Source organism: Chenopodium quinoa, unplaced genomic scaffold (assembly GCF_001683475.1).
Source record: "Chenopodium quinoa cultivar QQ74 unplaced genomic scaffold, ASM168347v1, whole genome shotgun sequence".
NCBI classification, from domain to species: Eukaryota; Viridiplantae; Streptophyta; class Magnoliopsida; order Caryophyllales; family Amaranthaceae; genus Chenopodium; species Chenopodium quinoa.
Window position 1 is genome coordinate 3443364 of NW_018743946.1, and position 25774 is coordinate 3469137.

A 25774-nucleotide genomic window follows, 5' to 3' on the forward strand; every position below is an offset into this window, starting at 1 on the left:
CAGAAGGAACTTTCGGCCGGCTTTCCCACAAGAGTCGGAGCATGATCCCTATTAGGTTCATGAGGTGTTCCCTAACATGTACACAGTGAACATCTTCCAAACAGGAGTGCAAGTGAAGCAAGTTCTAGAAAAGAACTTAGTCTGCGAGTTCCAGCAAGTAACAAACAAGTGTGACAGCAAGTTCCAATTAAGAACTTGTCCTGCAGTTCCAGAAGTAGAACGTTGCCCCTCCCTTGCTTTCATTACCTTTAAAAGCCATATCACACCCCATTTGCTTAAGCTTATCTAAAGACGACACAGTTTTTCAGGCTTTAACAGTTACCTGTCCAGAGAACTAACCAATCATACATTCTGATCTCGAACTGTGAACCTATCTGTGCTATATCACCAAAACAATGAACGGTCTGAATGAACAATCTTTTAGAAATGCAATGCCACAAACAATTCTATAGACAAGTCCTGTAACAAACAGAAAAGAGCTTAACCATACCAAGACTGACAACTAACAAAGTACAGAATGCCTTCTCTTGGGGCTACACTAATGGTTCATGAAATCACGAGTTCATCAATTTATCATTTTTTCCCCAGTCATTAAGGAAACAGTTACACAGGGGTCAAGGGCTATACAAGCTAGTGAGCTATACATTAAACCCGTACAATATCATGCCCATCGAATCATCCATAGTTCACATTGATACAAACAATCAAAAAAATGCTGAGTTTGATTGTATAATCTCATCGCACTCTAGGAAAATGAGGCTAAGTTCAATCCAACCTTCTTAATAAGTAATCAACTTGAACCTCTTTTGTTAAAGGCATAATCCATTTCCCATACAGATTGGCAACCAAGCTAGGTTTGATCTTGTAAGCGGGGCATGACTCGTCACCAATAGCATCTGGGTTGACAGGCACCTCAAGTCCAAATGTTTTGGCTTTCATTTCAACTCTTCTCTGTACAGCTAGCTCCACTGCCTCATATGTCAGCAAATTCATCAATTGATCTTTATCCTGCAAAGTTAGAGTACCAACATCAGAGAAGAGCTTCTAGAGCCAAACTAGCTACAAATATTTATTTGTTAATGTGTAAGATTTATAAACTCTTACTTGTGCCGCAATAGCAGCTGTATAGATATCAGGTGAAGCTCGAAACTTTGCCTCTGCCACATACTTACCATAATGTATTCTTTTAGAGAGTGCCTGCAAGAAAGAAGATGAACTTAACAGAAATGTTCAGCACTATGTCCTCACAGATAGAAGTACAAAACTACAGATATATTCATTCATATTTTACTGAAGGTTCTGTGATCAATGCCACCAATCCTTCACGGCAAATTTTATATTTGCTGCAGTTTGTCCTATAAAAACCAGTTCATTGCCTCAAGTCTCAATATCAAATTAGTGATTTGCCAGCAATATGATCATTAAATATACAGAAGTAGTGCAGAAACTTTGCATGACTAAAATACAGCAGCCAAAAGTAGAAATGATGAGCTTGTAAAGGTCCTGGCCTTAGTGATATATGCAGACTAAACTCTTAATAATCGAAGCTATTAGAGTGGTTCTACCAAGATGAACATGTACTCCATATATATCCTTTAGAGCAGGTTAAGTAAAAGTGTGTTCTAAGGTGTAAATCTGCTCACTTATCTGTGTACTCCAAACCTAACAGCTGGAGGAAAAGGAGAGATTAAAGCTGCAGTCTGCAGGGATTTTATTAAAAGTCTCCAGGTAACACAAGCATTCTGTTAATAGAAAAACAAGAGTACTATTTATGCAGAATACACTTTGGACTCTCAACATTGCATTGCTTTGCGAACACTAACTTACAATATATACATTGATTAGAAGGTAAAATTGAAGCATCCCTCCCATGAGCAAAAGTGGGGAGGATGTGCAGGAAAACTCCACATTTGAGGTGTATAAGTCTCTTTCTCTATGGTTATTATGATTATAAGACATTCCAACCCGATTACGAAAGGTTCACAAAAGTAAGGTTGTAGTACACATAGACCTCCCTAGGAAGTAGGAACTCCAATGCAGAATCTTTCCATGGCAGTTGTTAATGTGGTCAGAGACCGTCAGACTACTGGGAAAAGGGAACTACCAAAGTTCTCCAAACAAGATAATACAGCAGATATGAGCCTCAGATTACGATGCTGTTAGGACAATAACATAGCTCAATTGGAGATAAAATTATGCAAGAAGAGAAGGTTACAGCAACCTCTTACCAGCAACCCATGAATCTAGAAACCTAAAGTGGCAGAGTACTACAGAAACCTCTTACCAGCAACCCATGAATCTAGAAACTTAAAGTACGTGTAAATGTCCATTTCTCCTAAAATTAAAGTGAAAACTCAGCTTATTGTAAAAACTTTCTTTTGATTATATTGTCACACCAAATCACGATAACTAAATGCAACTATTGTGAAGGTAGATAACTAGCTTAAGTATTCATACCTGTAAGCATATTGTGTCACAAGTAGCAGAAGAACCACAGTTTCCGTCGTCTCCATCCTTTACAAGTCTTGGCAGAAGGTCATTGAAGTACATATCCCAAATTAATTTGTTTATATTAATTGAATCAGCATGTGGATGGAGAACCTACATATAAAGCAGCAGTAGTTGACATAATCAGAACAAATGACCAACACAATTCAACCAATAAACAATCAATAACTTTTAATTTGCATCAGACAGCATTACACTACACATATAAGATCTTAAGATCACATCCATTGTATCTGAAAGAGAAAGGGAAGCTTATATAGTATTTCTCTTGATTAATGCATCTTCTATAAACAATTTTTTATACTACCATCTAAAAGCATAGACACTAAAGACTTGAATGAAATTGTATGAATTTCAAGCTAATAGTTGCATCTTCTTTATTCTGCCATGCCCTATACTTCCATTTTCTAAAAATTTAGGGGTTTTTTCCCCCCTGTGTTTGACTGATCAGAGCAAGCAGCATTCCAAAGTCTCATTCATTTTCTTTCCTTTAATATGAATCAAGATTCTTTCATGAATTTCTTCACAAGTGAAAAGTGGGCGGAGCCGCGGAGCTGGTGAATGTCCAGCAAAGTGCTTAGAAATTGATGATTTAACCAATTAAGGGAAAAATAAGTCTTTTGTTTCCTCTTCAGGCTCCAGGCGGCTTCTGTTGACTCCCACCCAGTAACTCCCACAAGTCTCTCACTCTCACGCAGTATTTTGCTGATTTCATTTACACATAAGTAAAAGCTGATTTCATTTACACATAAGTACAAACACAGAGTATTCAGGACAGGTATTAGTGTATTACCATTCATAAGTTAACATTTTACTAAGTGGATGGACCATTGAATTCATCAACCTAAAAAATACAATATAAGGCATCACACTATATTTAAGATACAATTAGTTGAACATATTTGTCTCAAGGCTGTTATTATGCTTTGTCAGTAAGAATGTTATGATCTATCCCGACATTCAAAAGTTAAGTTAATATCTCTTGACAAAAGTCACAAAACAACTAGTTCAACTATTACAGGCTACATAATATTTGAACAATAGCTTCCACTATGATACAGCCTGTTAAAGCAAAGCCTATTTAAGTTTAGTCTACAAATGCTGATTTAAAAGCCTTTCTCACAAAAGTATAAAGAAGCTGGCTTATTTTAGATCCCCTACAGATCTATATGTTGTCTCAAATGGAATATATTGACATCTTATAAAGTTACATGATCTATCAAAAGAAAACTATTCAATCAAGAGCATGAGTTTATTATGACGTACTTCAATATCTAGCATAACTTTTTTGACAGGAAAAATGAATTATATTAACAGTTGAAGAAGTAGTACTAGAAAAGAGGGAAATCTGTCCTCTCAAAATACCAAATTTACAGAATAACCCAATTTCGTTGAACTTCCCCAATAGTAAGTAGTAACTCTTGTAAGCTCCAAACGCCTTAGTCCATAATGACACTGAATAAGTGACTTTGTTCCACCACAAATCAGAAGACAAAGAGCTTTGAGAAAAGACATAGGAGTTTATTTCCAGCTTTCCAGGAACACATACCACACATTTGCCATGAAGGCAATGCGGATTGCACCATAGAAAACTCTCCTTACCAAGTCTTCAAAAATAAATCTGCAACCAATTCATAACCTCAAAAGGGAATACCCAAGACTCTTCATGTACAGCAAACAAACTACTCCAGAGGTACTAGTCATCTCATGTTGGAAAAAAAAGAGTGAACAAGACTACTATTAGCACTGCAAACAAGTATATGTCCAATTAAATAACCCACCTCAACCTATGTATTTGGAGCATGTCATCAGTGTTAATCTTCCATACTTAGCTTGACTTAAAAGCTGGGAATTGAGGAGAGCAATTCACACAAACTAGTAAAGATTAACATGTAAGAGAATCTGGATAAATCCCCCATTCACACCTTAGAATCAGTGAGAGCATTTGTGATAGACTCATGCTTGCTGGACTATCACACATTCACACACACCTTTAACACAGAGTAAAGAGAGAAAGGATCAAATCCTTGATTGAAAATGTTGAAAATCAGGGATTTGTAAAAGCTAACAACTTTAGGATGCAAATGCCAATCTCTATTATTGACTTTTAGGTCAGCACTCTCATAATAGTAATTTGAGATGACAAGTCTCTAAAGATTTACTCCAAATTTCTGTCTTCTACTTTCTTCCCTCTCTCTATTTATACTAAAGCTAAAGATTACTAACCTAATAATACTACACTTCCCAAATTGCCTCTCCTAAGATTAGTCTATAACAAAATCCTCCTCAATACCAAAATGAAGGCATAAAATTACCTTCTTTTTTTTTTTTTTTTTAATTTTACCTTTAAAAACCACTATCTGAACTTACAAGCCCTTTTCCAAAAGTTACCTAAGCTTATTGACCCTTAACTGAAATTAATTGAACTTAGTCTTAAATTCAACTTGGGTAACCCTTACCCGGACTTTAAATTTCATATCTATTTTTAGAGTGAAAAGGACAAAGCCTTAGTTTTATTTTCCTGTCTATTAAAAGTAGGTAACCCTTACCCGGACTTTAAATTTCATATTTACCCTGTCTATTAAAAGTAGGTAACCCTTACCCGGACTTTAAATTTCATATTTACTTTTAGAGTGAAAAGAACAAAGCCTTAGTTTTATTTTCCTGTCTATTAAAAGTCTTGTTTTCTTAAGTTTCATATCTTCCACCCTACACTCACGAATAAATCATACACGGTTTTTTTTTTCAAGAGTTCATGAATTTCTATTTTAATAAATCAAAAATCTAGCAGGATGGATGGCATACATAATTGCATACAATTATTTCCACATAAGTGACTGCCAAGTTGTTAATCAAAAAGTAAAAGGATTAGAGGATGGTGATGACTCCATAATTGTTTGTCATTCAATAACTAAATGTTAATAACAACATTGAGAAAGAAAAATGGGAGATACGTTAAAAATACTTCATTACCTGAGGATATTGCATAGGTGGCAATAATGGTTCAGGTAAATCCTCAGGAAAAAAAGGATGCTCATCTGGGCTCTTATATCTTCCCACCTAAATACAAAGGGATAATAAAAATTAGAAGTCAAGCACATTATTATATTTCTATCTAGTTATACTTGAGAACTTCAAATTTTATGATACCTGCGCATGAAGCTTTTCAGTTTCCTTAAGCATAAATTCAATCAAAGACCCATGAAAGCCATGCAAAGGGAACGCGTCAGGATTGTATGTGTCAGCATTGTAACAAAATTGCGATCTCTCTAGAAGACCAAATATGATACTATCTTCTTGCCGAATCAAGGAGTTCCGAATACCATCTAGGGTCAAGCTTTCACTCTCATCAATTCTTGTCTTAGGTTGTACGCTACAAAAGTTGAAGTCTTAAATTAATTCAACTTTCACTAGAATTTCATTGATACTTCAAAAACATCACAATCAATTCAGTAAGTTGTGCCATATATTTTCCTCCATAAACATTAGTATGAGAACTTATATTTCCATTATGGTTATTCTCATCAGGCTCTTCCTTTATCCCCTGGCCCTCTCATCCGAGAGATATCCAACATTTTATATGCCTACTACTATGACATTAAACTATTAAAGTGTATTTTAGAGAAGAATTCCAAACATCTTAAAGCACAAATGTTGGACACTTGTATGACATCAGCCACTTTTGGTAAATCCTTTCAAAATAGTGGCATTACCATTTACCAACATTCTTTGATGGTACAGGTAGGGGTATAGGGTACACTATTAACAAACTGATATTAGGGACAACAGATAGGAACATCAAAGGCTGCTAAATTTATAACAGAAATAAATTTTGCTAACTGGAAAGACCAGGGGAAAATCCATCACGGTGTTTGCATGAACAAATTGTAGTTCAGTAATTGTTACTTGTCACTTGTCAGCTTAATCAGACAGACAACTGTAGTAATTCTGGGAAAAAAAAAAAAAAAAAAAAAAAATGTTAGTTTAACAAAATTATAGTTGTGTAGACTGTATACAGCTTTTAGGTAAAGCATAGAACCATATTCTTCTGAGTAAATAAATCCTTTGTATAGGCATTTGGAGAGAGAAACAAGAGATTCCATGGGCAATTAAAGAGAATCAATGTAATTCCATTGGGAGCTTTATGCATAGAACCATATTCTTCCTAGTAAATAAATCCTTTGCATAGGCATTTGGAGAGAATCAAGAGATTGCATTGGTAATTAAAGAGAATCAATATAATCAACACATACCAAAGGCAAATCAAAAAGAATCAATAGACTCCATAGGCAATTTAGAGATAATCTGTAGATTCCTTTTCTGGGGCAGGATCAATCATAGGACTCCTAATCTAGGCAGCGACTAGTCTGGAAGAGTTCATCTTCCATCTCATTCATGTCATTTTCTCTTAGGAACGCGTTACAAAATGTTCCGATAAACCCTTTTCCCACACATTCTCCAAAGGGGCTATAGAAATTGTTTCAGAAAACAAACTTTTCTGTCCTTTTTTCACCAAAACAAGCCTAAATTATAACATATCTTCCAACTTAATCAGCTAGTTACATCTTTCTATTTGTGGAGATATAGGATCAAACCAACAACATTGGCTCCATTTTAACCACAGTCAGCAGATTAACAGGTTCAAAAACTATACTGTCCACTAACACAAACAATTAACTCAATTCCAAAAGACAAACATCAATAGATTCAATAATCAACAAGTACATATAAAATGTTAAAAGTATTTGCACAACCACCCAATAAAGCCAAGAGTTGAAGCAAAAGACAAACATTAAATAAATTTAAACTTCGACCAGTACACCAAACATTATAAAAAATAACAAGCAGCAAATTCTCAAATTACCAAAAAGCAAACCAAATAATAGAACAAATAAAGCAATGTAGCAGCAATAATTCATCAAATTAATCACTAAAAAACATGGGGAAATATTTTTTTTAATAAAAAAATGAGTAAAAGAGCAGAAATGCTTTTTTTACCCAGCAACAATTGAAGAAACATTAGAAGATTGAATGCCCTTAATTGACGAATTTGTCCTCCTGCAAAAGCTAAAGCTGCAATTTTTTCCATTCTGATAAGGAAGAAGATTAAAGGGTATCCTTAATTTTTCTGGGTTAGTCCTAAAATAAGCTTGAGTTTGAGGTTTTGAAATCAACAGTTTTGCCTCCATTGATGAAGAAGAGAGATACCAAGGTCAAGATTTAAGCAGAAGAAGAAGGGGAAGAATATTGGAGAATATAGTTGATGGAAAACAGTGGATTATGCAAATACAATGTACTATATATATATATATATATATATATATATATATATATATATATATATATATATATATATATATATATATATATATATATATATATATATATATATATATATATACACACACAAGTATGAAAAGAGAAGAGACGTTAGAAATTGAGAAAGTGGAAAATAGTGGGAGATGACTATAAGAGGCGGAAAAATTACGAAACTAAAAAGTTAGGTGGCGAAAGAAGAAAGAAGAGGAAGAGGTAGGTATGTGAAAGGGTAAAGCCAAGAAGTGGAAGGCATGCCTCAATTAGGGCCGGCAAAAATCGACCCGACCCGAAAACCCGACCTGAAAATAGCGGGTTTGGGTTGAGATTCTTGACCCGGAAACTTAAATGGATCGACACGAACCCGACCTGATAATTAAATGGGTCAGGTTAAGGTTGGAATTTTCAACCCGAAAACGACCCATCTAACCCGAAATAAGTTAATAGCAAAAAAAAAAAAAAAAAAAAAAAACCACAATACTGAAGGAGAGGAAACAGCCCAAGCCCATATTTAAGTCCTAATAAAAACTAAAACCCTAAAATCCTCTCACACTTTCACTCCTCTCAATATTCTCAACCTCACGAATCAGTTCTCATAGCCGCAAGAGGTTCTTTTCTCTCATTCTCTCATATTTTCATTTTCCTCTCTATTTTTCTCACTCTTCAATAGTGGAGAATGGAGATCCATATTGCAGTTCAAGAATAAGGAAGGACAAACAATTCCCACGCATATAAATTATAAAAATATGAGAGGCGGCGGCGACACTACTGATGATATCTAGTAGCAAAGGCTAAGTTATAATTAGTGAAAGGACGTAAGAGTGTGATGAAGCTGATGATGTTTACTATTCTCATCTTTTTCTTATATACATCCTATAATGTATGATTTGTAAGGTTTGATTTTTAATAAAAATATTTTTGGTTTGTAATTTCTAATTAAGGAATTTAGGATATTTGTTACTTTGTTGTTTATTTTGTTTTGAAATGAAGACTTGTGAATTTTCTGAAATTTGATTTAGCCCAAAAAAAAAAAAAAAAAAAAAAATAAAATAAAAATCAGGTCATCAGGTCAAATTCGGGTTGACCCGAACCCGAAATTATCAGGTTCGGGTTAGGAATTCCAACCCGAAAAAGTTAAATGGATCAGGTCGGGTTGGGGGTTTGCTGACCCGAAACTAGGTGACCCGAACACGAACCCGACCCGACCTGATCCGTTTGCCAGCCCTAGCCTCAATGCCTATAATAAGATATCGAGGTTGAAATATGGTCTTTTATTTTTGACTGGGAAGTTGAGAAAGATATGGTGAATAGTAGAAAAGATTAATAAAATTATACAAGAGAAATTGAGATTGAAGATTGATTAGGAGATTTTATTTTTTTTCTATCGAACGGACCTTTATTAAGACATTAAGGTTGAAATATGCTCTCTCATTTTGACTTGTAAATTGATGAGAAAGATAGCGAAAAAGTAGAAATGGTCAACGAAATTGGAAAAGATATCAAGGATTAGAAATCGAGGATTGATTAGCATTTTTTTTTCCGGGCATGGCTGCATAAAACACCGAATTTGAAGTGTGTTTAGATTGTTCACCCATGTTATGTAGACTCATATATTAATGAGAATAATAGCGAAATCAGGTAAAACCAACTAACAAGCTGGAGAAGTGATCGAGGCATGTTTGTACAAGGCTAAAGATTTTTTATTTATTTATTTATTTATTTATTTTTGTCTCTGTAGTGTAATTGTGTGGATGGTCAAACTTAAGTTTAATTTGTAAGAGGTGAGAAAGTCAGGTAAATTGGTTTCGTGAAGTGTTTTTAGTGAAAATTGTCATGAGCATACGCGACTTTGGAAATTGAATGTAACAAATTAAAATTGTTGAACTAAGAAGTTGGAGAAGTGATCGAGGCATGCGTGTAGTGGAGGGCATGCCTATATCAAGACTCGGATTTTTTTTTAAGGGTCTGTATAATGTAGCGTGTGGATAGTCAAAATTAAGTTCTAAAGAGGTGAGAAAGTAAGGTGAATTGGTTTTGTGAAGTGTTTTTGGTAAAAATTGTAATGCACATAAAAAAATTAAATATAACAAGTTAATGTTGCTCAACTAAGAAGTTGGAGAAGTGATTGTGACATACATGTAATGGAGGGCATGCCTATATCAAGACTCGAGTTTTTTTTTTCTTTCTTTTTTATTATTATTATTTTTTTTTTGCCTGTATAGTGTAGTGTGTGGATGATCAAAATTAACTTTCAAAGAGGTGAGAAAGTAAGGTGAATTGGCTTCATGAGGGGGTTTTTGGTGAAAATTGCTAAATGCATATGCAACAGTTAAAATTGAATATAACACATTAATGTTGCTCAAATAACAAATTGGATAAGTGATCAAGGCATGCTAGTATCAAGAAGTGGAGGGCATGCCGGTATCAAGACTCAAGAGTTAATTTATTTATTTAGTTTTTTATCGGTGTAGAGTAGTGTGTGGATGGTCAAATTAAGTTTGTGTGAGGTGAGAAAGTATGGTGTGTTGGCTTAGTGAGGTGTTTTTGGTGAAAATTGCTATGCACATACACGGCGTTGGAAATTGATTGAAACAAATTAATGTTGCTCAATTAACAAGTTGGAGAAGACATGCCTGTATCAAGAAGTAGAGGGCGTGCATGTGTCAAGACTCAAGATTTTTTTTTTCCTTCCGTTGTAGTGTAGTGTGTGGATGGTCAAAATTAAGTTAGTAGGAGGTGAGAAAATATGGTGAGTTGGATTCGTGAGGAATTTGGGTGAAAATTGCTATGCTCATACATAAAGATGGAAATTGATTGAAACAAATTAATGTTGCTCAACTAATTAGTTGGAAAAGTGGTGGAAGTATGCTTGTATCAAGAAGTGGAGAACATGCCTGTATCAAGACTCGGGATTCTTTTTTTTTTTTTTTTTTTTTTTTTTGTCGGTGTAGTGTTGTATGTGGATGGTCAAAATTAAATTTGTAAGAGCTGAGGTGAGAAAGTATAGTGAGTTGGCTTCGTGAGATGTTTTTGTTGGAAATTGCTATGCGCATACGCGACGTTGAAAGTTGATTGAAACAAACTAGTGTTGCTTTAGTGAAACTACTAAACTAGTAGTCCTTTTAATTTGTTCGCTATCTTTCTCACTAATTCTTTAGTCAAACGTAGAAGAGTATACTTCAAACTCGTTGTCTTTATTTATGAAAGCGTCAAATGAAAACACCAAGCGGCAAACAACATATGACAAGTGGCAAGTTGTTTCCTACTTTGCTTCAATGAGTATTTGAATCCATCTGTATGTTAATTCAACAACTTAAATATATATAGTTCTGTTTCCGATAAGAGATTATTATATAGTTGTTACATAGCTTGAAAGTTGTATAGTAATTGAATTGACAACATATTTTCCTATGAGGATTTAGCCACATAGCATCACCTTGAAAACGATTGTAACAAACTAGTCATTTTCTGTAGATAAACTAAAGAAATGCGATGTTTGTGAAAAAGATATAATAAAGACAATTTAATTTATTAATTATTGTCGTTAAAGTAATTGATTTTATTGGTTTTCGCTTTACAAGTAACTAAGTATTTTATGATTGAAGTGTAAGCTATATCATTTAATACAAGCCATGCTGTTTAGAAATCAAATAAAAGGTAATTTAATACATTTATAATTGTCTTTAATTATATACTCCATAGTCCATAATATTACAGATATTTGAATATTAAGTAATAAAAATAAATAAATAACTACGCACTTTAAATGATTAAATTTTATAAAAAATAAGTTAAGGTCATGCCAATAGCTATTTATAAGAACAATTACTATGATATTTATGATTTTGGTAACATTAATCAAATTTGAAAATTTCTCTCAAATGAATGGTTGAGATTTAATTCAATTATATAGTATGGAGTAACTAGTAGAGGTGTTCATAAATCGGTCTGGATCGAAAAAATGAACCGGATCACCTCGGACCAAATTAATCGGTCCGGGCTTCGGGTCTAGAAATTTATTTTCCAGGTCTTCGGTCCGGTCCGGTCCAAAATACTATAAAAACCGGTCTTTGACCGAATGAACCGATTTTTTTAATTAAAAATGTGCGTGAAACCTTAAATAATGGTTAAGATTATCCTTAAAGCAACTCCAATGGGGGAAATTCCATGTTTTTCATAGTGAGAAACGAAATATGTTTCTTATGGGGGCATTTTCGTGAATAAATCAACAACCTTTTCATTATTGTGGGCTCCACAATTGAATAAAGTTGTTGATTTATTTATGAAAATGCCATCTGATAAACAAAATTTGTTTCTCACCATGAGAAAATGGGGCATCCTCCTCCAATGGTTGCTTTCAAGGACTAGCTTGCAATTTTAATAATTTTCAAGCTAATAGCCCAACCATTGGAGTATATTTAATGATTAGCTTGGTCAAGCTAATGCCAAGCAAATTAGCTTAGCTAAGCTAATTAGCTAAGAAATTAATTGTCTCTAATAAAATACTAATATTTAAAAAATAAAGCTGAAAAATCTAAATATTAATTAGCCTAACTATTGTGGTATGAATTAGCTAGCAGGAATAATAGCTTTGCAATCTTAGATGGCATGGCAAGCTAATTTGTCAATTAGCTTGCCATTGGAGTTGCTCTTAATAAACTTAGAAAACTTTAAATTTATGAACTTTTTTGTACTAAATATACAAAAATAACAAAAAAAAAGATGTTAAGTGTATATTTTCCTTTACTGTTTTTGATTATTCCATAAAATTAATAAAAAATTAGAATGCTTTTTTAAAAAATTCTTGAATCAGTCTTCGGTTCTTAAAATTCTAATTTTTGTCTTCGGTCCAGTCCGAGTCGGTCTGGTCTTGGACCAATGAAAGCCCTAGTAGCTACATATTTTTTTAGCCATTGACAAGGTTTCCCAATTTTTATGCATCTTCAACATCACCATCAACCTTCCAATTCATCCATGGTCTCCCAATTTACAATATACTGATTTTGTTCATCTTTGCCATCAACATGTAACTTCCAACTCATAAACATCACCAACCTTCCTCTACATAAGATGCACCTCTATAATCATTCAATAGCAATTTAATTTTATACAAGTATGAGAACTACCCAAATTTCATTTACAATAAAAGTTGGGATTAAGCTAATCTTAATCACCAATTCAATACTAATATTCACCTTGAAAAATGTCTACAAATAAGCCCAAAAGCCAAGCCTTACCTTTTGGTTTGGATCAAGTATTAGTTTATGCTAGATTAAAAGAATAATAGGGAAGGATATTAGATTAAAAATTAGAGTATAATTCAATTCCATTTGCATGCCAAACAGTGATAGAATTTGAACTTGTCTAAACTAACATTTTCGGTCATCCGCAGAGGAGACATTTCATCACAAATAACCCCAAAATCCTACAAAGTACAGATATGATACAATAGCTGCGCAGGATATACATTCTTGAAGAAGTGTAGCGGGTAGGCTTTCTAAGGAGGCCTCTGTTGTACTGGCCTGCTCAAAGGATCTCCTTCAACAAAGCAGGAAATCACGGGACAGTCGGCTCTAAAACTATGACGGAGAACAAATGCTCTTAATACAACTAAAGTTTTCATTACAACCATTACTCCACCCATTGCTCAAATAGAAAGCACACGACTGAATAACCCTTGCACACAAGACATTACACATCAAATCACTTCCAAACTGTTATAACTGGAGGCCACGAGAACCTCTTGTAGCTTGTACTGTCTTACTCAGTAGCTTCACCAAAAATGTCCCCTTCCTGCTGCTCCACTTCTTGACTCTGTGTGCTATTTATAGCTATATCATTAAAGCTAAGATCATTTCTCCAAGGAGGCGGAGTCACACAATCAGACTCCCCTGTTGAACTTTGAGAAGGATTCCTGGCAGGTGTTGAGGGAAGGGAATTGGCAGAAGAGCGACCCGTCCTCAGCTTTTGCAGGGTGGCAAATGACTCCCTCATTGCTGACATAGCTTCAAAAAACCGAGTGCATGATGCTAGAGCAACAGGTATTGGACGCAGCATATCCTACATTAAAGATTAGGAAGGGAACAGTAAGGACAAGGAGGTAGATAATGAAACAAACATTAAAGGCTTGCTTTTATTGCATGACAATAAAATCAGAAACTGATAGAAACCAGTACCCAACAATGATACATAATCCTTCCTATCAAAGAATCTCAACATTAAGGCTTGCACTTAATGCATGACAAGATAAAATCAGAAACTGAGCAACCACTATCCAATAGGCCAATAATGAAACATTTATCATTTCTATCAAAGAATATATGCCTCAAATCAATCTGTCTTGCTATCTCTTAGATAGCAGCAAATCAGCAAGCAATATTTGCCTACAAAAAGCACCCACAAATTTTAAATTACTTCACTGGGCTAGGAACACACTTTAGTAATCTGGTTACATGACAAGCGTGACTAGATGCAAAGTTTCAAAGACTATTAAATTTACTTTCTAGAAATTGTTTACTTATGGAACCCAACTTTGACATGCTGAAAGAGGTAGAGGTATACAGGATATCAGGTCAAGCACAATGGATTTGGGAGCATCAAACACGTGATCTTTGAAATTTTTACAACAATCAATATCACCAAACTATTTTTCAATCAATTTTTCAGCAACTTAAAGCAGACATCTTTAAGGCCTATTTGATAAATAATAAAGAAAATAATAATAAATAAAAAATTATTGTATATTTATCACTTTCTACAAATTTGCAAATAATTGTGTCATATCAAACTCATAGTGATAATCAACCAAATTTAAGCATCCTTTTAATCACGTCAAATGAAAGACAAAATTTTTTTTACTAAGCCTACTTAAGTACCTGCTGATTTTTATTCCATCTTAGCTACTTTTCTCTCAGGTCCACCTATACTATCATATGAAATAGCTTTCTCCAACTTCTATAAAGACTTTTCTTTTTTTTTTTTTGGTACTTTCCACACATATGTAGCTGATTCACTTCTCCCACAACAGCAGATATATGAAATTAAAATGTACGTAATTACAGTCTTCAAGCAGCTACGTTTTTCAGCCACATTAACAAGTTTCAGTAAATGAAGCCCTCCCCAGCGCTCAGAAGATGAAAAAAGGTCCATTGATGTGCTTGCCATTGTGACAGGAGAATGTTTAGGTTAACATCTCTCTTCACTTTTTTCATAAAAACAAAAGCTTTACAAAGAAAAAAAAAATGAGCCCTTACAAAGCCGGAAAGCATCAGACTATGAAATGAAGAAAATACTAGTACATGACAGTACAAAACAAAAATGTCATCACCCATATTATTCCAACTAAAATTAAGAAAAATTTCAGGAACATACAGCCCAAATTGAAGGTGGTTCCTTAAAGTTTTGGCTCCACTGAAAATCTGCAACTGATGCTGACAACGCACCATAATCACTAGCCGCTTTCATTAGTAATTCAGAGAATTGCTTCTGTAAACATCAAGCCAAGAAAAAGAACAGCGCATTAACCCAATAAAGCCCAGTATCCACAAAATACAAACCAAGCATATAAATTGCTCAGGTACAAAAAATAAAAGGCCAAATCATATATGGGAACATACCAAGGGAAACACTCGTCTGTAGAATTTATTCCATAAAAAAATCCCAAGGAAAAGTTTTAGTTTTTTTAAACTGTTGAAATAAATATATTCAAACTTGAACAAGTTACACCGAGCTAATAAAACGAGTTATTCTCGCACTAGAGACAAGTGTTAACGAACATTAATGAGAAAAATGAAGGGTCCAAGCTTGGCTTGTACACTTAACGAGCCTAGAAGTTTTGTTCAGCATTATTCAGTAATAAACAAATTTTTAAGCGAGCTTGTTTGCGAGTTGTATGCAATATTAGCTTATTTACAGCCCTGGATTTTCGAATATCATGACAAGAAATGCAGTAACTCAAGAACCAAAAAGCAAAGTGATAGCAATTCAAAGTTTAAAGCAGAAATGCAGTAACTCAAGAGCCACACATGGAGAATTCCTACTAAAACAACCACTAAAGCAGAATTATATAACAGTCAGGCATATTCTTCCAGTAGGTAATGTACTGTCTTAGAAAACTTGCTAATTACAAACCTGGAATTCTGCTTCCACGGGAATGCAATCCAATGAGTAAGGCTGTTGAAGACGGGCAATAATACGATCCTGAAAAATTATGATAAAATGAAAGAAAAAATCAAACTTTGGGTAACACAAACAAATAATTCAACCATAGCTCTCATGTGCCGAACAACTTCAATGCATGTTTTGATCCAACAGACTCTCCACAACCACAGGCAGGACAATATAACCCAAGTGTCGAAGTTAATGGAGAAAAAAGCTTAATAAAGATATCACAACAATAGCCTACAGTGTGTAGCTGTGTATGCCACTAAACTAGAGTAGGAAGCCATTATTTCTGTTAAAAAGTGAGCTAGGTGCCAACAGTATGCAGAGTGGAAACCATCAGATGGCCATCACCCTGTTTTCCTGAGAAAAGTGACCCTGACAGAGCAATTGTAAAGAAGCTGATTTATATAACAGAGTAAAAGAGACACATAATAGCTCTGGTGGGTTAATAAGCCATATTTCTTTAGGCACATACACAAATCAATTGCCAGCAATTTCACAGTTTCTCAGATTGTAATTGGGATTTTTTATTAGGCACGCCTGCTGCAGTAGATGGGCAGTCAGAATTTTTCTTGGAAGTCTTTGAATTTATGCATGACACTAGCCCAAGCTGCCTAGCTCATGTTGGAGTAGATTATCAGCCTTGAGTTAACTACAGGATTGTATTAGCATACTATTACAAAATCTAATTAATCAGGGACACCTTTATCTTGAAACATCATATACTCATGCTCATATGGATTTTGAAGGAATAAGCAATGCACAAATGATATATACGGAGTATATAGCTGTCATATTTACTTAATGTAAATGCAGCTCAGTCTAATAGCTTTGAGAGAGTTGAATAAATGCAATAACATACAAAGACACTTCTAAATCCCCCACACACAAAAAAATAAAAAATAAAAATAAATAAATAAAAATAAAATAAAATAAAATAAAATAAAAAAACCAAGTAAAAAAGAAAAAAGGTTGCACTCTTTGAAAATGCTAAACTTTAAATTGGATAACACATATCCTTATTAATTCTATTTCATAACCGTGGATTTTGACATACATGACCTATCACAAAGCCCTTAATCCTAAGCCTTTCCAGTCAATAAGAAGCTACTTCATTCCAAATTAATTGACATGTTTCGTTTACCATGTTTGTCAATGCATATAGTCAACCATAAATATTGGTAATTATCAGCAAGTTAGAATTATTAAAAGTTGATATTTTAGAAGTACACAGAGAGAAGAATTTAACAAGATCCGCGTGACTTTTTTCTTATCTATAAATCACAAAAGCTCGTCAAAGCACAGTTTGCAAATACTGAATAGTATCAAAATTCAGCATGTCAACTGAAATGTAGGATATAAAAGAAAAGATGGCAACAAATAGATAAAAAAAAACTTTACTCTAGAACTTGATAGAGTAGTAAGAAGACAATTATCTCATGATATCTCAATTTGGAAGAGATGTCATGTAGTAACTATCTACATGTTCATGAATGTTAACAAGTTCCATTCGCGAAGAGGAGAAACACACTTTCTACGTTTTCTTTTTGGCAATTAATTCGAAAATGTCACAATCATGAGAAAATACAAAAAAGTTTATGCAAAAAGCCTCAAAAACATTAAAGCTCATTATATCTCCAGGACATCAGCATTCAATCTACCCCTGCTTTCTATGAAAGGTTGGGGAGAGAACTCTTCATATGCCAGATATGAAAAAGACAAGCCAAATTAATACTGTCTTAACAAAGATGGCATTAATTTTAACATTGATTAAATAAAAAAATTAGTAGACAAAGCTAGCAAAATCAAACCATCTACTGCCGAGGGCTGCAGTACCGCTGCACTGCTGCAGCAACTCTGAATAATTTTAACATTGCCACAGCACTAACTATTGTAAAGAGCAATTAATATCGATTTTATGTCACTTTCATCATATTTTTAAGATCAAATTCCAATGTTGAAAAAGTGATACAAAATAAAAGAGAGAACAGAAATCATAAACAACATGAAAAAGAGCATGTCAACAATGGAGTTCAATTGGCAAAGACAAAATATGGTGCACAATTTCCTAACAAAAATTGTGAGTGGATATTAGAAATGGAATATGCTCTAGATCCGGATCTGTTTGAAGAAATCTAGAATTAAAAAATTGGGACCCAACGTCAACCTGTATATAATGGATTGGGTTTAGGATGCTATTTTTGAGATCCGGATCCGACCTGTGGATCAGTCTTTAATGTCTTTGTATTTTATGATACAATTTTATAAAATTTATACTCCATCTTTTTTTTTTCTTTTTTTTTTTTTAATAATTGCGCTATTTGGAGTTTCACGCTTGCCAATGCAAAACTTTTAAACATTAATATCTTTAATTTTGTTTAGTATAATTATAGATTTTTGATATTTGAAAAGTACAAATCAACACAAATCCAATAAAATACCACAAATATATATTTTTTTTTTCTTATGTATAAACACAGCAAATAAGAGGGATGTGCGAATAGTGCAAAAATCCAAATGGTGCAAATAAAAAAGTGGAGGAGGTATATTATTTGATTTGACTTTGATAGTAATAATGATACTAATACTTTCAATGTTTCTCATGGACTATTAAAATTTATATACTCTGTTCTTTTAAAATTTATCCCCTCCCATTTCATATTAAGTAATACAATTATTTCTTTTGGCTGTTTTACATATAATCGACATATTTCCTTATTTGGATATGACATGACATACTAACATTGAAATGTTTTTACCTTACTCACCACAGCCCACTTACTTTCATCACACTCACATGTCTCTATTTTCTTTATTATGCGCCTAAAAGTGTCTATTATTTCAAAACAAAGGGTAGTAACTTTTGTGAATTAAAAACTTTATTTTGCTTTTATTTACCATTTCGGAAATTTGATAGCTTAAGCATGTAAGATGATGGGCAGAACTAATAATACTTATCTATTGGCTAAAGAAAATAAAATAAAAACTCTTAAAATAAATCAATTTAATAAAAGCGAAAAAGTTACATGTGGATACGAATCTAGATCTAGATTAAAATCTGAAAATTTGGGATTTGCAGATCAGAATCCACGTATAGAAAGTCCAAATACGGCGCGTTTTCTTCCCTAGATGCCAAAGTCTCCATCCCTCTCTAGCTAAAGCATCAACAAGTTAACAATAACATGACAAAACCAGTAGATGATTCACTACTCCCTATGTTACCAAATGTTGATAAATTATGTTAGCACGGTTCAAGAAGGGTATAGCATCATTTTTAGAAACAGCAAATTTTTCTAGGACAAGAATTGTAGCTTATTCATTAATTAGCCATGTCAAATTATTAATTGCCTGTCCAACTCCTACGATCAACAAATTTTAGCAATTGAAAACTTGATAAATCATTCATTTCTAGAGTGACAAGTACACTATAGTCTATAGAGTTATGGTTGAACCTGTAAAACAGAAAAGGCCAATTTTACACACCAAAATTCACAGTGGTCCATACTCCATAGCATATAGCTAATAATATTTTGTCTTCAAAAAAAAAATTATAATATTTATTTGAATAGTGTATAGCATGGATAATCCAGAAAAAAGTGATACCTTATTTTGAATCACATCTTTCAATATAGTAGTGATTCTAGCTAAAGTCTCTATCTTCTTTTCCATTTCGGTCACATGTGTTAAATATGCCACATTCTTGTCATCCTACAAAGGAAACATGAATTGTTCAGTTGACTGTAAATGGTCAGAACAAACTATAACAAACACGTTACTGCCACAAGAATACAAGATTTATTGGCTCCAAAACATAAAACTGGATAAACAGACATACACTATTATTAGAAATTAAAAAGCAATGTTCAGCCATACCTTCTACACATTCATTCTTTGGTCATAGAATATAAATATCCAAAAAATACGATAAAGAACCTATATCTAATAGTCGGCACTTGGCAGTAACCCTTTGAGCCATAATGCCTTTTCCATATACGGAATGTTGAAGTGAAAATTATATCCATCACACCTTTAACTATATTATGTGGTTACATCATGAGGGAGCACTCATCATTTACAATATTAGGGACTGGTTATAATGAGATGGTTGTATGGGAACACCTTGATGGATAGAATTAGAAATGTAGATATAACCAAGATGTGGGAAGGAAAATGCACTCAGAAATTTGTTGAGATAACTCCTTGTCTTGGCAGTGATCGTCAGCAACTCAAATGATGTGGAAGTTGTATAACATTAGTGGGTATTTATATTAAACATGTCTTTCTAATTTTATCTTCACCTATTTTTCTTCATTCTTCTTCTGCATCAACCATCTTTTTCTTATTTCCATACTTTTTCTACATTCCCTTATTAATATCTCTTTTAACTCAACCCACTCTAACCTCTTTGAACCATCAAATGATGTTGAAGTTTGAAATTTGTCAAAATCGTTGAAAATTTCCCTGGCTATTTAGTTTACTGAATCCCCAAAAAAAAAAACAAATTTATCTTCATTTGCTCACACAATACTAGTACAATTAAAATGATGGGTAATTTGTATGCATTCCCACTTGTATAATCACTTTATAATCCACTCAGTGTTCCAGTCCAACCCGTGATTTGTGGAGCACGATATTAAACCAAATCTTTTGCACAAATCACTTAATGCATGTTTGATATGTGGAGAGGTGAACACTATTGACCCTCTTTAATGGGTATCCAATGTATAATCCTTACAAATGAGTAGAAACCTGTAATTTGTGTAGCGCGATATTTTACCAAGTAACCTTGTGCATGAATCACTTACAAGGTGAAGGCCAGGTAGGAAAAAATTACGGAAATTTTACCAAATGCCCCTGAGTTATTTTTTTATTCACCATATACCCATAACAATTTTCAAATTCACCATATACACTTGAGTTTTACAAAATTGTCACCAAATGCCCTTAATGACTAACGACAGTTAATTCCGTTTGTCATTAGGGATAAGTATGCCACGTGTCAGCATCTTATTGGTTATTTAAAATTATTTTATTATTTAATTTTTAACAAAACTTATTTTTTTTTAAGAGAACCACCTCTAGCCCACATGTCAGCCGGCCACCTTCTGCCGGCGCCACCCCGCCATTGCCACATCTGTCCTCCGTCGACGCCACCCATTTCCTTCCGCCGACGCCACCCCACCATCACAACATGTCCTCTGCCACCCCTAAAACCCCTTTCGCTACCCCGAAACCCCTTGAATCAAACCCCGAAACACCTTGAATCGTTGATAGCTCTCGCAGCATCCCACTACCGCCGAAAATCATCCACCACGCCCCAAAACCCCTTCGCCGGCAATCTAGACCCTTTCCCCTATGTTGCCGTCGCCCCCTTAGCCGTGAAACACCACCCCAAATCCCTAAAAACCCCAAAATCAAAACCCTAGATTACGATTTTTGGGGATTTTAATTTCGGGTTCTGGCGTGGTGGTTAAAATAGTGGAGCTTGGAGGGGATAGATGAACCGATTTGGGTTCTCCGGTGTGGGGAAGGGGCCTTTGGTCGTCGGTAATGGGGAGCGGAGGGATTTTCGAAAGAGAAAGAGAGTGCTAATCGGGGGAAGGGTGGCTGGATAGGGTGGTGACAGTGACAGGCGGTGGTTGGGGTTGGGTTGGGGTGGGGTTGGTTTTTCTTTTTTTTAAAAAAAAATAAAAATGAATAATTATTTTAAAATTTAATTAATTGAAAAGACAACCAATAAGATCCTGCCACGTGGCATACTTAGCCCTAATGACTAACGGAGTTAACGTCCATTAGTCATTTAGGAATATGGTGACATTTTTGTTAAATTCAGGGGTATATGGTGAATTTGAAAAATGTTATGGGTATATGGTGAATAAAAAAATAACTCGGGGGCATTTGGTGAAATTTCCGAAAAAATTAAACGGAATTAGTTCCACCATTAAGCATACATAAACTAGAAAGCACTATTTCATTTTGGTGGAATTCTAAAACCACGGAAATACAACAAATAACACGCACACACACATCATGCATCCATTGATGAGGCTACCATCCACAATAACCAGTAAAAAGATTATAAAAATCAATGGATAAACTCTAACCTTTCTGCCTCGTAATTCTACTTCTAAATCTGCAATTTTCCTCTGAACTGCTGTAAGGTCTCTTAAAACCCTTACCAGATCATCACTCTTCTCCCCAGTGGCAGATGGATTTTGGAGAGCTTCCTATTAAAAAGATAAGGCAGGGACAAAACTAAGTTGACGCATATATACAGCTGTACAATGAGTTATTTCAATATGCGCACTGAAAATATGTAAAACATAAACAAAAAGGCAACAATTCAAAGTAACGGAAGTAGCATTAAGGAAATAATAGAAAAAGGCACACTACGCGACTCATAAAATATCATTCCGTAAACAAAGTCAGCAACTTGTAATCGGGATGATGGTAGACCTCAGCAAAGATTCTTGTGCCCCCTCCACAGGCCCTTTCCTCTATAAATGAGATATATTTCCCTAAAACCTTTCTTCTTATCTAGCAAATTTCATGAATGAAGTATGAATCTCAACTAACCCCTGAATTGATAGATCATAGTCTCATACACTTTGCCCAAATTAATCTTCACGAGAAACCTAGGAGAGATAGCTTTCCTATTCTGAAAAAAGCCCTCTGAATTCAAGAACAATCCCTGGAAGATCATTTTTCAGTCTCATACATAACGTTGAAAACATATAAAGAAAGCTTAGATTACGCTCACTTCTCCTGTCACTCAAACTAACATATCTTCCCAACTCCTCTAATACATTTAACTGAAAACTCACAGCCATACTAACATGACTATATTCATATAACTATGAGCAATCAAATCAATCAATCGAAGCCTTAATCCCATAAGTGGGGTGGGCTACGTGAACCAAAAGTGATTATTCCATATAATCAAAATCAATCCAGATAGAAAAAAGTAGCATAATTTTAAGAAAATTGAGTAATAATAGTGAAAAGAAGGGGCAACCTGTGGAGGAGTAGAGACATTGAAACCAAGATCGGAAGCAATGGATAGAGCATCTGACATGCCACCAACTCGCCTCAATGGTTTCTTCCCAACCCATGAAGTGTCGCTTCCAGTAGACATTTTTAGCTTTTACACTTGATCACCCAATCCAGCAAACCAAAGATGTTTGATTCAAGGGTTGAATACTAACATTAAAGGGCTGTGCAATACATTAGCAACCAAATTCGATTCGAAAAATCACATAATTTTAGGATTCAATAATCAAATTAGGCTTATAATTTTGGTTATTTCAGAATTCAGAACCAACATTTGAGATTTTCGAACCAAAGATGTTTGATTCACGGGTTAAATCCTACCATTAAATGGTTGTGCAATACATAATCAACCAAATTCGATTCGAAAAATCACATAATTTTAGGATTCAATAATCAAGTTAGGCTCATAATTTTGGTTATCTTAGAATTCAGAACCAATCGTTGAGATTTTGGAACCCAACACTTAATGCGCTGACAATTAAATTAGATTGTGAAATTGATATGACGATTACAAAAACCAAACAACTTACCACAGAAGCTGCAGAACATCAACTGCGCTTCAATGGAGAACGTTGAGTGCGCTTCAATGGAGAATGTTGAGTGCGATTAAATCAAAGATAAACCCTAGATTGTGAAATTGATATGATGATAACAAAAACAAACCATTTTACCTCAGAAGCTGCTTCAATGGAGGATACAAGTATTAGATTCAACGGAAAACGTGAACTGCGCTTCAATGGAGACCGTTGAGAGAGAGGGGGCTAGGATTGGAGTAGCGTGGCTCAGCCGCTCAGCCCAGCAATTTGCTGTGGTTAATTTGCCCAACAAAGGGGTAAAATGGTAAATTCGCATGACTTCAAATTTGAGTAAAGCATACAACTACTCCCTAAACTTACCAAAAGTTGCAATTCACTCACTAAACTCTTAAAAGTTGTAAAAGTTAGTCACTACTAAGGCGATTGGAGGTCATTTTTTTAGATAGCAACCTATAGCTGGTTAACTCCCTAAACTTTGTCTAAACTATTGTACTAATATGTCAACTCCTTAAACCTTAGTTTTTTTTTTTTTTTTAATATTTTTTAATTTAATAAATATCAATCTAATCATACATTTGAAAGCCAATGGGAACTCTAAATTTAAATTCTAAAACTAACTAAATTTTTGACTTGGACGGAATCTTTTCCTTTGCACTAATTTGGTTTATATTTTTTATTTTTTTAATTAGAAAGATCCATATGCATTAATATCATAGTAGAAATAATGGCTTACCAAATCAAACAATCAAGAATCAAATTGTTCTTTGAACAAGATGAGCATATTCATTGTGTGCCATTATATATCACATACGAGTAATTATTAGTTTGAATGTTTGATTTATTATACACATTAAACTCAACAAAATTTATAATTAGCAGACTTCAAAAGAGAACATAGTACTAAAAATCCCTTATCGTCTCCTTAAAAAAAAAACTCCCCCTCATCAGAACATCGTAAGAATTTGCAGCTGCGTGTGTTGATTAAAAAATAAAATAAAATAAAATAAAAACTACTTAAAATTCCAATTTTTTGTGATACGATCATGATCAAGAAAAAAGTTTAGAATTTTTTGTGATGTTAAAATTAGGATTTCTTAATAGCCATTGTTTACTTATATTAGTACGTGGCTATAAAGTTTTCTAACTAAAAAGCCCAAAAACAGAAATTTTTTTTTTTAAAAAAAAAAAACCAAAAATATAAATAAAAAACCAAAAAAAAAAATTGAACTAAACCAATTCAAAAGAGACGAATAAAAATAAATATATAACTTCCTTCCAAATCAATATTTTAGCTAGTTATGGAATTAAATTATATAAATAGCCAATGTGTTTGTCACTATTATGTACTTCGTATTATATTAAGGGGGGGGGGTTTTTTTTTTACAAGAGTTAAACCAGACTAAAAAATAATTATTTAAGGAAGGCAAACTAGAATTAGCCATTTATTCAAAAAAAAAAAAAAAAAAAACTTTGCTAAGTAGCCATTTTTTCATTTTTACAGAATAGTTTAATTTTTTTTTTCTTCACTATCTATTTTACAAAATAATAACATAGTATCGAAAATGCATTAGAGTATATATATAGCTGTTGTTAGAATTTTTTTTATATAATAATTTTTTATAACTAAATGGTTAATTAATTAAAAATTATGTGAGGAAGTTTAGGGAGTTATAGGAAAGTTTAGGGTGTGCACTAACTTTTATGTCAAAAAGTTTAGGGAGTTCTACCAATTAACCTGTAAATGAAGGTCACAAGAGGTTATAGTGAGTAACTTGCAACTTTTGAAAGTTTAGTGAGCTAACTTTAACTTTTGGCTAAGTTTAGGGAGTAGTTGTGCTCTTTACTCCTTCAAATTTATGTTGTATCCAAAGTAAGAAATACTCTTGAGCACGTATGCCGATGTTAATCTATTATCAATAATATATTGGAAAATGTTATACATAGCCATAGGGGCTACATATAAGCATTAAATTTACACTTGAAAATCGTAAATAGTTGAGAAATCATAAAAAATATACACCAATTTACGCTTGTGTTTTGTCATGAATTCCTAATTTTATACAATTTCCAAGAATGAATTTATTGCTTATATATAGCCCTTAGGGCTACAAATAGCATTACCCTAATATATTTAATTATCAATAATGCTAAAATACAAATTAATTCTTGGGTTTTCTACATTATAAGATTTATAACCCTCT

General features: G+C 33.8%; 2 protein-coding genes across 5 annotated transcripts; both read right to left on the bottom strand.

Annotated features, from left to right (window-relative positions):
• Window positions 1-462: 462 nt before the first annotated feature.
• On the bottom strand, window positions 463-7796 carry LOC110689006 (chorismate mutase 1, chloroplastic-like). 2 transcript variants are annotated; one of them, XM_021865757.1, is made up of 7 exons: window positions 7507-7796; window positions 6415-6456; window positions 5659-5881; window positions 5482-5568; window positions 2458-2601; window positions 1105-1197; window positions 463-1008 (listed from the first exon to the last, which is right to left on the bottom strand). In XM_021865757.1, exons 1-7 carry the CDS (start codon window positions 7695-7697, stop codon window positions 766-768), a joined length of 1023 nt encoding a protein of 340 aa, XP_021721449.1. In that variant the 5' UTR covers window positions 7698-7796; the 3' UTR covers window positions 463-765. The 2 variants fall into 2 exon arrangements, with proteins under 2 accessions (XP_021721449.1, XP_021721450.1); XM_021865758.1 differs by lacking the exon at window positions 6415-6456.
• A 5309-nt stretch (window positions 7797-13105) lies between these two features.
• On the bottom strand, window positions 13106-23876 carry LOC110689007 (AUGMIN subunit 2-like). 3 transcript variants are annotated; one of them, XM_021865760.1, is made up of 8 exons: window positions 23709-23876; window positions 23568-23618; window positions 23003-23136; window positions 22092-22214; window positions 19591-19695; window positions 15955-16023; window positions 15196-15309; window positions 13106-13884 (listed from the first exon to the last, which is right to left on the bottom strand). In XM_021865760.1, exons 3-8 carry the CDS (start codon window positions 23120-23122, stop codon window positions 13585-13587), a joined length of 831 nt encoding a protein of 276 aa, XP_021721452.1. In that variant the 5' UTR covers window positions 23123-23136; window positions 23568-23618; window positions 23709-23876; the 3' UTR covers window positions 13106-13584. The 3 variants fall into 3 exon arrangements, with proteins under 3 accessions (XP_021721452.1, XP_021721451.1, XP_021721453.1); XM_021865759.1 differs by having other exon boundaries at window positions 23003-23201; window positions 23709-23874; XM_021865761.1 differs by lacking the exon at window positions 23709-23876 and having other exon boundaries at window positions 23568-23701.
• Between the last annotated feature and the right edge of the window lie 1898 nt (window positions 23877-25774).

Excerpts from the sequence above, each read along its gene's own strand:
- LOC110689006 (XM_021865757.1), bottom strand. The coding sequence starts at position 7,697 with ATGGAGGCAAAACTGTTGATTTCAAAACCTCAAACTCAAGCTTATTTT. Across the intron at positions 5,569-5,658 it reads CTGAAAAGCTTCATGCGCAG|GTGGGAAGATATAAGAGCCC; the intron begins GTATCATAAAAT and ends CTTTGTATTTAG. Across the intron at positions 2,602-5,481 it reads CACCTATGCAATATCCTCAG|GTTCTCCATCCACATGCTGA; the intron begins GTAATGAAGTAT and ends CTTTATATGTAG.
- LOC110689007 (XM_021865760.1), bottom strand. The coding sequence starts at position 23,122 with ATGTCTACTGGAAGCGACACTTCATGGGTTGGGAAGAAACCATTGAGG. Across the intron at positions 16,024-19,590 it reads AAGATGTGATTCAAAATAAG|GATCGTATTATTGCCCGTCT; the intron begins GTATCACTTTTT and ends ATAATTTTTCAG. Across the intron at positions 13,885-15,195 it reads AACCACCTTCAATTTGGGCT|GATATGCTGCGTCCAATACC; the intron begins GTATGTTCCTGA and ends TCTTTAATGTAG.